Source organism: Danio rerio, chromosome 1 (genome assembly GCF_049306965.1).
Source record: "Danio rerio strain Tuebingen ecotype United States chromosome 1, GRCz12tu, whole genome shotgun sequence".
NCBI lineage: Eukaryota > Metazoa > Chordata > Actinopteri > Cypriniformes > Danionidae > Danio > Danio rerio.
In genome coordinates, this window is record NC_133176.1 from 32358665 (window position 1) to 32375277 (window position 16613).

The 16613-nt window shown below is 36.1% G+C and overlaps 1 protein-coding gene across 12 annotated transcripts in view; it reads right to left on the reverse strand.

The window, feature by feature from the left end:
• zgc:172295 overlaps positions 1-13513 on the reverse strand; it is a 117555-nt gene extending 104042 nt beyond the window's left edge. For 6 of the 12 annotated variants that reach the window (XM_073946062.1, XM_073945969.1, XM_073946017.1 and 3 more), the window contains exons 1-2: positions 13410-13492; positions 12651-12734 (exon numbers count right to left, since the gene is read on the reverse strand). In XM_073946062.1, the coding sequence (XP_073802163.1) occupies positions 12651-12734; positions 13410-13424 (99 nt within the window). In that variant the 5' untranslated portion in view covers positions 13425-13492. 12 annotated transcript variants of the gene reach the window in all.
• Positions 13514-16613: the final 3100 nt, after the last annotated feature.

A 16613-nucleotide genomic window follows, 5' to 3' on the forward strand; every position in this document is an offset into this window, starting at 1 on the left:
AAAAATAAGAGTGTGGTCAGTGTCACCTAACATCTTTATTATTAAAAAGATAGTACATTTAAATTCAAACTACATATTGCACACAAAATAAAATTACATTATATATTTGTACAATGAAATTGTAACTAAAATGCATGTTGCTCTTGATTGTCCCTTTATTGTATTTTATTGAATATTTTCCATTTTACTTTGTCAAATGGTTGGTACAGGTAACCACTACTCTGATACAATGACTCGTACAAAATTAGTTTATACAGTTGGCACTATAGCGCAAAACAACTTTTTTGCTTTTTGACCATACTGTGGTTTCCAAACTGTTGGTCATAGACTCAGACATTTTACATCATTGCGATCCTTTGGTCAGTCTAAACAAATGCTCTGTATAACAGAAAACACTCTCTACAACACACCATTTTTCTGCTAATTTGAGCTGAAACCTACTTTTGTGAGATAGTCCTAGATTTTTTGCCCAATCAGAACCAATACATTGCAGATATATTCTCTGGACAGTAAATCAATAATTATCAATAATAAAAGTTGAGTTTTTGTTTTCTGTGTGAAACAGAACACAAAAATGGTCTATGCTATCTTTAGCCAAAAGATAATTGTAGCTATAACTATTGAACGGAATGAGATATCATCACCAAACTTGGTACACGTATTGGGCCCTATCATACACCCGGCGCAATAAGGCGCAAGATGTGTTTGCCGCGATGTGTAGCTATTTTCAGACCAGCGCAACACTAATTTTCCTGTTTTGCTCTACAATGTTTAAATAGCAAATCCATTTGCACCACTTTGTGGATTCATGGGTGTGCCGGTTCAAAAAAAGAAGTGTGTTAAGGCGCATTGTTGCCGCATTGCTGTTTTGAGGAACTAAAATAGACTGCACAATAGACCAGCTAAAATCTGGTCTAAAGTCCAGTGCAGAGCGCGTTAGTGGTCTTTAAAATGGAGCCCATATTGTCAATTTGAAGTCACAGTAAAAAAAGAACAAAAAATGCAACCTTTGGCCACAAAGTGGCACTATAAATCAAAACAACCATGAAAATGCATCGATCGGCTTGAAATTTGAAATGCCATGTCCTTGTTTAAGGAGGCACATCATGGCCACTATTTGCCAATTGAAGTTTGAGAACCCATTAAACAAGGTTAATGATGGCGATCAGAAGGAAACTTGGTAGACATGTTTTAGGCATGTGAGCATGCATTGTATGTGTTTTAGTTTTTAATTGGTTGTGTATCACACAATGTTTCCCTGAGGCACACACAATTCACATCAAATGATAGGTCAGCTGAAATGGCGTTAGAAGTGTCACATACTGTATTTATAAGATATTCTTCACCCAGAAGTGTCATTTCTGTCTTCATGTAATGATGTATTTGTGGCCGCGAAATCACACGTGAGCTGACCACGAGCTACTGAGAACGCACACACGTACACGCAGCACGCCAATGATGGCTACTTTAGTGAACAGCATAGGCTGTGAATTACAAGTAATAAAGTTGTAAATACAGTTCAGTTTGTTGCACAGAGCGATTGTTTATGAGCCGTGCTGAAAGAATGATTTGCATGCGTGTGCGTTATCACAGTGACGGCAGCCATGAGCCGCACTCGTACGTGAAAATGAAACACATTTTACGGTTATGATTAAGACAAGCATTTGATTTGTTTTTTCTTTCATAGCTAACAGAGTGTTGTGCATGAAAATAAATGTTTTAAGGTGTCAGTATAGCTACTCTAGCTTACATAATGTTGAATATAATGTAAAGAAATAATGACAAATGTCTGATTTTACCAGTGAAAACAAATGGTCTAATAATGCTGTCAATGACAAATGACAAGCACATGTCTCAAACATAATAATTAAATTTTATTACTATGAATATATTCATAATATAAATAAATACAAAATATATGTATTCTGATCCCATCATTTTACTGTAAATTAACAAACAGGATATACTGAAATTCTGTTCAAGTCCACCATAACGACTGTACAAAATTTAGCATTAAGCAACAGTAGACCTACACATAGGCCTAATATTATTATTGTTGTTTTTGTGAGTTATTGACATATTCTTATAAAATGACAACTTATTTACAATATGGGTTGTTTTTTTATAAGTTGTTTACATTAAAACTTTTTAAAAATATTACACACATACTGTTTGCTATATGGAATGCAAAAATTGCTGGATTGCAGCACAAGACCACTTATTTTTGCTGTCTGTTTTCCAATGCAAAATGAAATGAAACTGCTGAAAAAAAAAAACTTTACAAATACACTTGATTCCATATTATATACTAGATCTGCTCTTTCTGGACAGCTTTTCTCAAAAGACATCTGCTGTCAACTAAACCGTTTATATAAATGATTTATATTATATAACTAATATACATTCTTGCAAACTAGTCAGTGTTTTTTTGTTTGGTTGTTTGTTTTTGGGGGGTTTTGCCCTACATCAGCATAAAGGCTGATTTATACTTCCGAGAAACCAGGGGAGTGCAAGCACAAAATCACATTAACAATGGTAAAGGAATCTACGTGCTCGCGACTGTCACTTTAGGTCAGAATAACACAGATGAAAATTCTGTGGACAGCAGCAATGAAGAAATTGTAAATATAAAAATGATGCAAGGATGTCACCACTTTTCCACTGCACACACGTTGTAACATCTTATTTATCAATGTATACACAATTGGTTTATAAAATACATTATTAGTGAATCTATAGGCTACTGAAGAATAAACTGAATACGCAACATAAACCTTGCATATTAAATCACAGCAAAACAAGTTGTCACTCATTTTATATTTAAAATTTCTTTAAAAAATTTATAGATAGTTAGAATGTTTTTATCGATATGATCTTGCTTTTGGTTATATCGATACTGGCTTTGAGCTCTCACTTGCGCTCTCTGTCACCAGCAGCAGTTCACACGCGCTGCAAAAGGGCACTAGACATTACACAGCACCATCTCTTTGGTATCAGTGGCAAGATGAAAAGTGCTGAACCCTATGTGACCAGTTTTATTTGTTGCGGATTTGAGTGTTGTTCCTTTTTAAAAATGTATTTTTTTTATCTCTCAAGTTAATATAGGCTATCGGGTAACAATCTCCCTCAGAGATATTGGAGTTCAATAGCGTGATGTCCAGTAGGTTATTGACCAACATCTCCCTTTAAACTTTACACACTGCATAGGCTTTAGGTCTACAGCTCTGGTGTGTTATGAAATTCATGTTTTAAATGACAGCGAGACATGCTACATTTAGTTTTTATTTTAAATATACATTTTAACCCAGTATAAGGCAGTACACAGGTGGATGGCCACGGGAGGCTAAGGCCACTGCCCCTCTGCCCTCATTGGCTCAGGTGCCCCTCTCAGCCTATACCCTCTCCCCCACCATTACGTACATTTTATAAAAACCATGTCATTAGTAGGCCTGTTAATAGGTAAAAATAAATTGTAATAGTAATACTCTAAAAGTTAATATAAACTTGTGTATAATATAAAATTGTGTATAATATTAAATTAAATGTGTAATACAAATTTTCCATTGAAGATTAAGCAGAAGCAGGCTCAGAGAGTGAGGGAGAGACCATTGAGCTTGAGCTAAATCAGACAGGTATACAGGTAATCTGGAAGGCATATGCTAAAGTGTAATATAAATGTAAATAGAGATTTAAAAAATAATTTAAATATTTTAAATGGTTTGTTATTTATTCTAAGATGAAACTGCCTCAGAGTCAACTCCGCAAAGTAAAGGCAATGATTTTCGAACTGGGCCAGAGACAGAAAATGTTTAGATTGGGAAAGAAAGGCAATACAATGAGACAGAGATGGAAAAGACAGAGACAGCTCAGGAAGATATGGAGAGTGAGACAGCCACAGACATAAGGGAGAAAGAGACAGAAAACTTTCAGTTACAAAATCCATCTGATCCTGCCCATGTAAAAAACACAATATAGCATACAATGTGGCCTTATTGAATTTACAAATTCAATACGACCCTGTCATCCAATTCTCAATCATAAAATATGAGGTTATCAAAATCTTTCAGGACATGGTACCAAAAAGAAAGGTTTTGCTGTAAAAAAGGAACAGGCACATTTCAAAATGTAAAACAGTATATAGTTTCTGTTATCATCAGCAATGTGTAATTGTGAATCACAAAAAATGAGCTTATCAAGATCTTTCAGGACAAAAAAAGGTTGTTGTCAAAGGTACAGATAAAAGTGTCTGCTAAATGACTAAATGTAAATGTAAATTAACGTACCCTGCTGCCACGTAATCGCTGCAATGAAATCTCTATCTTGTTTTGCAATAATCCATGTCTTTACTGGCATTTGAGTTGAATAAACAGCCGCAACATGAACATTGAGATGTGCATCAACAACGGTAAATGCTTGTTGATGGTAGGGATGCAACCATTAACCGATTTCACTATTAACACTAAGCGATTTAATTTGTAATTTGAAGGCTTCTCAACACCGTGTTTCTGCATGGAACAAAACTGCTGCAAAACGTGGCTTGCATATATGGAGCGACAGACTCGTGCTTTCCAGACGCACCTACTAGTCAAAAAAAATGCCGCAGGCGCCCTACACTGAGAAACAAGATGCAAAATGAAAAATACCAAACAATTTTATTATATAGTTGATCAAAAGGTTCAGCAGCCTTTGAATACATTTCTTTACTGTAAAAGGGAAATACTTAGCTATTATGTAACTTAGATTTACATTAGACAAACACTACTTATTTATTCATTATACATTATACATTTATTTAATAATTTATTTTATTTGTTTAAAATTTTTATGTACATATTTTCATTTTTTTATTTACATTTAATTATTTTTATTTTTATTTTTTAGATTTATATTAATTTATTTCAATTTTATTTTTATTGTAATTATTTTTATTTATTTAAACTTAATAAATTATTTATTTTTAATTTACTTATTTAAAATTTTATTTATTGACATTTACTTTTAGTGTAAAATTATTACTTCTGTTTAAATGCCACTTTTTTCTTTATGCCACTTTTAACTTTTTCCACTTATTTTTAAGTCAAAAGAGAAATGGACTATTGTTTGTTTTTATTATTATTTTGTGTCATATTATTTAGTTGCTGAGCAGCAATAAACAACACTTAAAAAGGAGTTTTTATGTGATTTTTCTAAACTAGCAGTGTTTTGAAATTAATGAATGCATACTAATCGTGATAACGTGATTATTCCTCAGACTATAATCGCACAACCAAAATCTATAATCCTTGCATACCCAGTTGAAGGCAAGTTCATTCCCCCTTACAAAAATAAATAAATAATATAATGTAGACTGTCCACGCTTTTGTATGCTTTCTTGTATGATGTCTGGAAGATAACTAGTAATAATAGTAATTTATAATAACATGTTTTTGAACCACCTAGTAAAGTGTATACGGTGTACAACTCTTTGTTAAAAAATGCTACAGAATACTGTAGTATAGTAAACTGATAAACTGTAATAAATAACAGAGTTAACTGTGGTTCATTGTGATGGTGTATAATTATAGCATAGAAAACTGAAGCCTATTGAATAATTTGTCTATTAGTACAGTTGTGTTGTACCACAGCAACAATATGACAAATACAACAGTTTAATTCAATTGATTATCTACAGTATGATTCTAAACAAAGTATTTACTATAGTACTTTTTTCATGTAACATATTAGGCCATACTAACACTGGTACAGTTGCCTCGAACCGGGCCAAAGCACGCTTGTCCCCCCTCCCGTCTCCCCCGACGGCCCGCGCTCACACCATATCGGGCCTCGGCACGCTTACGTCATCGATGCTGCTCTGTTCAGTGAGAAGCGCTCTCTATGGCAAGCCTTTTTAGCATTTAAATCTTTGTTTTGACTCCATAAATATATTTAGAGATATCTCTAATTATATTTTGACTAGTCATAATTATAATTTCACTACTCAGAATGACAATTAGAGATATCTGCAATTACAATTGTACTAGTACGAAATCAGATTGGAGATATCTGCAAATATATTGTGACTAGTCATATTCCTCCATTGACTTTCATTGAAAAATATTTGCAGATATCCAAATGAATTTTGACTAGTAACAATTGTAATTAGAGATATCTCTAAATGATTTTTTACTAGTCATAATACATTTAGAGATATCTTTAATTCATCATATTTAGAGATATTTACAAATATATTTGAAGATATCTCTAATTAATTTACAAATAGTCGAATTACAGTTGTAGATATCTTGAATTTGATTTTTTTTTTTTTTTTACTAGTCAAAATTCATTTGGAGATATCTCTAATTACAATTGTGACTAGTCAAAACTTATTTAGATATCTGCAAATATTTTTCAATGGAAGTAAATGGAGGAATATGACTAGTCAGTCATGATATATTTGCAGATATCTCCAATCTGACTAGTCGAATTATAATTATGACTAGTCAAAATATGATTAGAGAAATCTCTAAATATATTTATGGATAGTCAGAACAAGGTTTAAATGCTAAAACGGCTTGCCATACGCTCTCACCCAGTAGCACAGAGGAGATTTCTCGAGTTATATCCTTTCAGTCGTTTGTTATGCAGTGACATGCAGTCAAATATTTCGCCAAACAGTCCTTAGGGATGCGGTGACACGCAGTCAGATATTTTACCGGACAGATCCGCCACTTTTGGCGCTCATAAAGCCATATCTTGCTGCAGGAATGAGGAGGTCTGCTGAAGGCGCGCAGCTGACGTGCAGTGTGGGGTTTGCGTCTTTAATAAACTACGGCAGTTTGCGATCACTGAACAGTAAGAATGATTAATAAATCCATATGAAACAACCCCTTAAAAGTCACGTATTGCTTTCAGTTTCGGGCTTTGGCGCTTTTTGCACTCACACACAAGCGTACCGCGCCAAAGCCCAAGTGATCCGCGCTCAGGCACACCTCTTCCAACCAGGCCAGTGCCGGCCAAGTGAACCGTGCTTGAGCCCGATTCAGCGCACTCACACTTCTCAAACGATCCGGGAAACGGGCCTGGGCACGGTACGGATGGCATAGTGTGAGTAAGCCCTTAGAGAAGGGGTCTCAAACTCAATTTACCTGGGGGCCGCAGGAGGCAAAGTCTGGGTGAGGCTGGGCCGCATAAGGGATTTCACAAAAAAAAGTCCTCAAATGTCATTATTAACAGTTTTAATTATTTCTTCTGAACATGAAGTGTCCTGAACATTAATAGAACATTGAGTGAAGATTATGAACAGTTCTTCTGAACATGGCATCTTTTGCCTACTTCTTGCTGCCAGAGACTTGACAGCGCTTCTTCTCACAAATCTGAACCACATTTGGCTTTAGAGCAGTTGAGACCCTCAGTATGGCTTGAGGATGATCATCATTAAGTCTAGACCTGTACTTTGACTTATTGAAGTCCTAGGGAAAAAAGTGGGGGAACTCACTCAAAACTTCCATTCCCTCACCTAAAAAAAAGGCGTATATATGTATAAATAAAACACCCCCACCCCACTCCAGTCACATCAGTCTGTACCAGTCTGTATCTATCTATAATATATATAAGATGCAGGGCAGGCACGTGCACACATAGGACTCAACCTGTGCAGAGCACATGCCCTTTTTAGTCTTGCATAGAAAGTGCCCTTCCAAAATGATCAAAAGTGCCCCCGCGACGTGACACACCCTCGGTCCCGCCCTTCAGTAGGCGCGCGATAACACCGCTCTTGAGTACGCGCGCGACAACACAGCTGATCAGAACGCGCGCGACAACGCGCATTGAGTGACAAGTACGCTGTGTACGGATAGAATCAGCGGAGCGGGGAGCGCTCTCTCTCCCCGCTACGCTGATTCTGTCAGTGTACAGCGGTCGGCGCAGGCCACAAAATATTGCACTGAGGGCCGCAAATGGCCCGCGGGCCGCGAGTTTGAGACCCCTGCCTTAGAGCAGGGGTTCCCAAACTTTTCAGCCCGCGACCCCCAAAATAACAATGCCAGTGACTCGCGACCCCCAATATCCTCTGAGGTGGTTATAAATACAGAAACCTTGCATGCAATGACGCAGACACACAAATTAAATTTGTGTCAGTGCTTTAAATGTGCCAGAAAGTATAACCTGATGTTATAAAATCAAAATGCATCTAACGCTATTGCTGCCTTTAATATAATGTAATTACCCCAGGGGTCGCAATCCAATAGAACTAGTAACTATAAGCTACTATAGTAACTATATAGTATATAGTAACTATAAACGACTATTTTTATTTTCAGTATAGTTATAGATAAAATGTTAATTCTTATGGTTTAATAAAAATAAATAGATTTTTGGAAATCACCAGGCGACCCCCCTTCATTGCCCCGCGACCCCTCGGGGGGTCCCGACCCCCACTTTGAGAACCACTGCCTTAGAGTATACAGTATCTACCGCCTCAATGACAGGCAAATATTTTACTTCAGTAGAAAACTTGGTCCTCTTCATGCCCAATCATGCCCAACATAAATGATTATTTTCCATTTATATCTTCTGTGCAATATTTTAGAAAAAAAAATTAATTAATTAATTTAAAAAAAATAAATAAATAAAAAAAATTTTTAAAAAAATTGCAATAATATGGACTTTCCTTTATGTTGGTAAAGTCTAGATAGAATACAGCCGCGGATAGGCACATCAGTATAACACTGTATAACAAAAATGTATATTTTACAGTACTGTGATGGTTGAGGTAGGCATTAATAAAATATGATTTATAGGGTAATTTAATAAATAGCAAATAATAATCGGTACAACTAATAGGTTTTTACATTACTGTGACGGTTGGGTTTAGGGTTGGGGTAGATGCTAATAAATTACAATAAATGGGAAAAGCTCTCGTTAACTTCCGGCTATCTGATCTAGCAACAGCCCTCTATTGCCGTGTCCCACTCCCAATTCACATAGTATCCGTCCTAAATAATATTTGAAAATAGAACTAGTATGTTACAAATCATAGTATGTTGAAAAGAGTATGAAAAAGGTTCCTGGATGGTTTAGCATTTCTAGTAAAATTTAAGTGTAAAAGGGGTAATACTTCCAAACTCGAAACGCTGACATTTCCCACAGTACATTGCGTGTTGGAACATAACACGACTAGAACTACAAACGCAGTTAAAAAGTGTAAATAAACTACAAACATGGTGGACGCATGAGACCAACCATCAAGTAGAGAGGCTTCGGTAAAGATGTTTGTATGTAGGGATGCAGTGATTAACCAGTTTCACTACTAACCGCTAGGGGTGTAACGATACACTCAGCTCACGATACAATGTGTATCACGATATAATGTTCACGATTCGATATGTATCACGATATTTGGAATAAAAGATATCTGGATTCCAGGTAGTCAACAGTTCTATAAGATAATCCTGAACTTATGTGTATCTGTCTGAGAGGTTTTTATGGATGGCTGTCTTCATGTTGGGCATGATGAGTGACAGGGTGGCCGTCTTTTCATTACACAGGACAGTTGTGGCTCTTTTCAGCAGTTTAGGCAGGTTTACTATTTCCTTGGCGTCGCTGATGTCGGCGCTATCAAGTGTATCATGTTGACGTGCATTTTTGTGTACCTCTGTACTTAAAAGGGTTAATGCTCGTCGTAATCATAACTCTAAAATGCGATATGATTGTTTAAATAATGTGCACGCTTTCGGTTTCATTTCCACTGCTAAGTGCTGTTCATACTTCCCACGCGGGCTCCTGAAAGATCACTCTGTTCCACAAACTGAATGTTGTTTACTACTTTATTAGTCACAACCTGCAGGTTTTGTTCACTGAAGCAGACGCGCGCGTATGGCAAGCCGTTTTAGCATTTAAACCTTTGTTCTGACTATCCATAAATATATTTAATTCATATTTAATTAAATTCATTTAGAGATATCTCTAATTATATTTTGACTAGTCGAATTATAATTATGACTAGTCAAAATATAATTAGAGATATCTCTAAATATATTTATGGATAGTCAGATCAAAGGTTTAAATGCTAAAACGGCTTTATCATAGTCCGCCCTCTGTAGTAACAGCTCACGTCATGTGTGATTTTGCGGCCGCCAATACATCATTATATGAGGACAGAATGGTATTTTAGGGTAAATTGTACCTTATAAATACAGTATGTGACTCTTTCAACACCATTAGGAGGTATCCATGTCGCTGTGCAAAGTATGTAAATCACTGTGAAGACTTTAAAACTTAGGATGTTTGACCCAGTATGCGTGTCAAAAAGCGGACGAGTCTTAAGCAATGACTGTACAACCGAAATGTTGCCAGACGTCTGATTTTGAGAGGATGGGCCATCCTCTATTTCAACTCCACTCATCTTGGTCTGCTAACATTACTGCTGCTGCAATCTGAACTCACGTGCGACAGCAGGTGGAACGTAGCTCACGTGCAGACAGCTCAACTAATAAGAGAAAACTGACGTCATATCGTAATCAGATCGTCATAACGCCACAATGCATAGAGACATTTTTGCATCGCAATAAATCGTACAACGATAAATCGTTACATCCCTACTAACCGCATTTTAATTCTTCACGGTTCATTAATTATAAAGGCTTCTCGACACCACATTTCTGCATGGAACAAAACTGCAGCAACTAAACAAAAGTTATGCCAAGTCTGCACTAGTTTAAAGTTGAGCTTGTACACCAAGACTATGAGTGAGTCTATAAGGCAAGTTCGTTATTTCCATTGGAGGGACATGCATACAACGCAACATGCTTGCGCTTTCCAGGTGCACCTAGTTAAGATGACCGGGAGCTTTTGTGACTGCTAGAAATGCAAATGGCTGAAGTTTGAGGAAGACGCAATGAAAAGTACACCGATTTGCAAACCCATCTAAAGTAAAAAATAATGGAGCTGATGAAAACGATCATGTGGTGAATGTTGATTTACCAGCCAAAATCAATCGAATGTTTTTGGGGGACTGGGGGTGGCTCAGCTGTTTAATGGCCCAAATCTAGATGCGTTATATTCACTGGTTGTCCAGCGCAAATGGCCGCTAAAATGTAAAATCTAACTGTTTCTATTTAAACTGAAACTGCAGCTCATAACAAGAAACGGTATTGTGAAGGTGGTCATTGGGAATCCTGCTCTGCCCCACTCATATATTGGGCCGGCTGACTCGCCTGCTTTTTTTCCAGAAAATACAGAAAAATGTAAATCGGTGGATATTATTACTATTACTTTACTGGACTATTACTTTACCCAATAAATTGTATTTTTAACGTCTACTCCTACAACAACCCTAAACCCAACTGTTACATGACTGTAAAAATATTCATTATAGTTACAAAAAGTGTAATAAAAAATGCTGCTATATTGATGTGCATATGGCACTTCCAACCAGCCACGTATCCAATCTAGACTTTACCCTTGCATACTCTTCTATTGGCGCGTCACCAGAATCATGTCATTGAAAAAAAAAACCTATACCCAGTTGATTCAGTCCTTGCCTAGCGACATAAAAGTGCATTAAACTTCTTTTTTTCCCATGTCTTTTTTTCACGTCAACAAAAATGCATTGTGGTTTTCTGGAACACTTTTTTTATTTATATGTATATTTTTATCATTAACATAAGTAATGGGCCATGCATAAAACATTAATTTGTACTAATATAGTGTGACTGGAATACAAATGACACTATTAGTGTACAGCCAGTTAAACACATGTTACAAAGAATAAAGAAAAAAGTCGATGCATGAAAGAAAAACAAATATTTAAAGAAAACAAAATGAAAAATAAATCAAAAGAAATAAAACATAAATACCACAAACCATAAGTAAAATGTTACATATGCGTACCAAAATGGATCTGTTCGTTTAAAAGTAAATCTTATTTTATTCACCAGTAGAGTTGGCGGCTTTCTTATTTAACAATACGCAGTTTTTGAAACATAAAAGGTTTTAAGGCCCCTTAAACTGTCAGTTTCAAACATCTATCAGAACAAACTATTAAAAATTAGTTTTAGAGTGGTAGTTCAGATACTGTGACGCAGTGGGTAGCATAGCCTCACAGCAAGAAATCTGCTAGTTTGAGCCCCAGCTGGGTCAGTTGGCATTTTTTTGTGGAGTTTGCATGTTCTCCCCGTGTTGGCGTGGGTGCTACGGTTTCCCCCATAGTCCAAAGACATGCTATGTAGTTGAATGCTAAATTGGCCGTCGTGTATGTGTGTGAATGCAGGAGTAACTTATTTGGCTGTTTGAGTTGCAGCTGAAAGGGCATTCTCTGCATAAAACATATGCTGGATAAGTTGGCGGCTCATTACGCTGTGGTGTTCCCCTGATTAACAAAAGAGACTAAGCCGAAAAGAAAATGAATGAATGAATGAATGAATGAATGAATGAATGAATGAATGAATGAATGAATGGCAGTTAATTCCGAAAGACATTTGAAGCTAACAAAATGCTCTACCATGACATTTAGGATAAAACATGAAAGATTAAGCTAACGACAACCTTAGCACAGATCGTCAGAAGACCTGTTGCACAAGATTACAAGGACAATGAGGACTCCACATTCAATCTCTGTATGACACTCGAACAACCTCTACAACAACCGAATGACGTACTTAAACGCGACTTACCAGAAAACGTGTAGAACTCGTGCCTTGGTCAATAGCAGCTACGAGTGGGCCTAGCATGATCCTGTTCGACGATGCAGCCATTGGCTGTTTCTCAATTCCAAGAACGCAGAGAATGGACTTGCGTTCTTGTAGAGTGCGGTCTTGCCAGGTGTCCTCGGAAGAACGAACTCAGGAGACCGCGAGGGCAGAGAACGCGTCCTTTGAGAAATGGGATGCTGCGTTCTTCCTGATGGTCATGTGACCTTCACGCGTTTTAAATGGAAATTATTTAAACATTACAGCCTTCATACAACGATTTATTGTTTCCCCCCTCTTCAAAATATATACTTTGCATAAAAACATTATAAATATACTCTGCACAATATAAATAAAACAAATTTTAATACGAATTTCATCAAACAAACACCCTTAATGTGTTTATTCCTTTATTAAGATGTTCATGTTAATGTTTACTTTCACTGTTTCATTTAGGGAAACTCCTGGGGTAAATAAGTAATATCTCTGAACTTTAATAATAAATCTAAATAAAATGCTGCGCTTCCTTCCTCCAGTCGCAATGACTTCTGGGACTTCCAGAGCGAGCTCGCTGCTGAAGTCTGCATCGGTGCGTCCTCGATATCAAGAACACATCCGGGAAGTTTCACGCGTCCTCCGTACTTGCGGTCTTGAGTATTGGAACTGAACTTAGGCAGCTGATGATGACGTTGCACGAGAACACGAGGACGCAAGACCGCTGAAGAACGCATATTGAGAAACAGCCATTGTATCATTCATTGAATCAGGGAACGACCATAGCAGCCACAGATATACGCCTGTCTGTATATGTCCCTGTTATGTGCTCCGCCCTCGTTCCTGACGCAGGTCTCTGGGAGCTACCCAGATCGATGCCGATGGGCAAGGCCAATATGGCAAGCTATTATAGCATTAAATACCTCTTGCCGTAATTCAGTTTTGACTATATGGCAAACCGTTTAGCATTAAATACCTCTTGCCGTACTAGGCATAATTCAGTTTTAACTAGTCATAATTCCAATTCCAGATATCTATATTGTAATTAAGATATCTGCAGTGTGATTGCGACTAGTCTTATCCATTGAAGATATCTGCAATGTTAATTAGACAAGTCGTAATATACAATTAGAGATTTCTGCAAATGACTAGACATATTGTTTTATTGAGTTCCATTGAAAAATAATAGCAGATATCTAAAAATGAGTTTTGACTAGTAGACACTGTAATCAGAGATATCTCAAAATGATTTTGACTAGCCAGAATTGTAGTTAGAGACATCTCTAATTGCAATTGTACTAGTGACAATTAAATTAGAAATATCTGAGTTGCTACAAGTGCAAATTATAATTCAAGATAACTCTAACTGAGTTTTTACTAGTCACAATCCATTTAGAGATATCTTTAATTCATAATATTTAAAGATATCCATACAGTAAAACTGCCAGTTTCCAACACCTGATATATAAAATACTCACCCCTCACTCGGCATATGGCGCTGCTTATTTGAATTACATATTTATTTCAAGTAATGATTGGCAGCAGCATATGCAACATCTGAGGGCAGTATTGCACACTCCTGACATTGCTTTCCCCTTTTTTTTTATTGAATGCTTGAAAAAACATTAACAACAAATGTCATCAATCAAACAACAACAATCCAGGGGTTTTCACTTAGGTCAACATAAGTGCCAAGTCCTTCATTAAACTCCTTGTTCATATTGCTTTTAAGTTTGTTGATCCCTCAATACAATCAAAATAAATTTTTATTTCAGTTTTAAATACAGGGAAAAAAGGTTTACACTTACAAAACTTGCTCGTGTGAATATAAAATTTGACCAACAAAAAAACAAGGTTTATGAAATAAGTATTATTTTTATTTTCACATTCATGCAAACCAAAGATAACATTCTGGTTTGTAAATTCAAAATCTGCCTTAACATAATCTCTTATAAAATCTACAGGAATAGCTTTGACAACCAAAGAGAATTCTCTATATGCACAATTAAAATTGAATTTTAACTTAAGATGATCATAACTCAACATATTACCATCATCATCTATTGAATGAATTCCAAACTCCTTTGTCAAACCAGTCATTAAGAAATAATGATTTCCTCTTATGTAAAATACGCCTGTTATTCCAAATGATAACATTATTTGGAGTAAAATTGTGCTTGTACAACATTTTCCAAAAGTATAGTGCAATACTCTTCTGTAACACCTGCACTAGTTGATTTGTTAATAAATAATTAGTCATTCTTGGATATTAAATGTAACAACAAGGTCTTAAGATCACTACTGACAAAAGAATATTTTCCTCTTAGTGTTAAAAGAATAGTTTTATCTGAGAGATTTTATAAAGCGGACACTTGAAGTTAGAAAAAGATACCTTTCATTTCCCTTGTTACCTAAAATGAAAGAAGTACATTTCAAAACAATTAATGACATATAACTATGTAACGAATTTATTAGAATAAGATTTAATTTAGACAGCAATGCTTGTATTTTTTGCTTGAAAGATATTGAATCCCAGGAACATCTTTTTTTTTTTAATTGTTCCATTGTCAAATCCCTTTGGGGCAGATTGTATGAGTGGTTGATGACAAAAAATTTAATTGTGAAATTGTATAATTATAGTTTAGCATTACAGACACTAAAAGAGATACTTTTGTCAGGGTCATCAAGAAAAATCTACATCGTTCTTCACTTCCATAAACTGGCGGTTTTGGTTCCTTATCCCTGTTGCCTCTGCCTTGCTTGATTGGGGCTGGTGGAGCTGATTTCCAGTGGATTAGCCTTAATGTGACAAGAAGTGTCACTTTGCACAACGTTCCATAAAATTTCTCTTAAGCTCCCAAACCTTTACAGAACATTAGGGAAGTTCTTAAAATGTTCTTTTATTCATATAACAACGTTCCCAGTATGACTTTAGGGGGGCGCGCTCTATGCACATCATGATTTTACTAAATACAAAACGATCTTGAATTAACATCCAGGACCCAGGAACATGTCCTCCTTGGTGGATCCTTGATCCAGCAACATGTCTTACTTGTTGAAATCAGGTTAGGGGATGTGGCTTTCTATATAGGTTACTCTATGGTCACCTAATAACATTACAAAGAGAACATTTGTGACATTTACAGAATATTCCCACATGGTCTTCTTTTAGTCATATACAGTAGTAATGTTCCCAATATGACTTTAGGAGAATGTTTTGTTTATTCTATGGTCACATAACGTTACAAAGAGAACAATTGTGATATTAGAATATTTTGACAAATGCTTTGTTTTTCCTTTAATAAAATTTTAAACAATTTATTTTTTCTTTTAATTTAATTTATTGAGCTCTCTTTGTCACTAACATTCAGGACAAGAAAATAACATTCTAGGTTGGTTTCTAGATTTTGAAAACGTTTTGGGAATGTAGTGTGGAGGCCTAGAGGTATCCTAGTAATCCCCTAAATGTCCTAAGAACATCCTGTTCTGTGAAGGTTCCCCAAATAACGTTCCCACCGTTGTAAAAAACTCCAAACTTTGACCTTCTCAGAACATTCTGGGAACGTTACTAGACAATAACCTTTAACACCAATTGGGAAGTTATGAGAACGCCACATTTTCCAATAATGCACGGTACCCTAAAGGTTCTGAGAATGTTGTGAATGTTCTGTGAAAGTCCCTCAAATAACGCCTTCCACACCTTTGAAGACCTCCACATTGTGACAACATCAGAACGTTCTGAGAACTTTACTAGACAACATCTTCAATATCGACAGGGACGTTCTAAAAACATTTTGGGAATGTCAAGTAGAAGAGTAACTTGCTGGAATGTTCCACAATTTGAAATATTAAAGGCTTTTTATTGTCTTTTTTGCCCCCATGTTAAACTGCTTTGACAATCTCCACTGTGCCGTAGAAATAATGGTGAATTTAAAAATTGAATTACTAATCCTA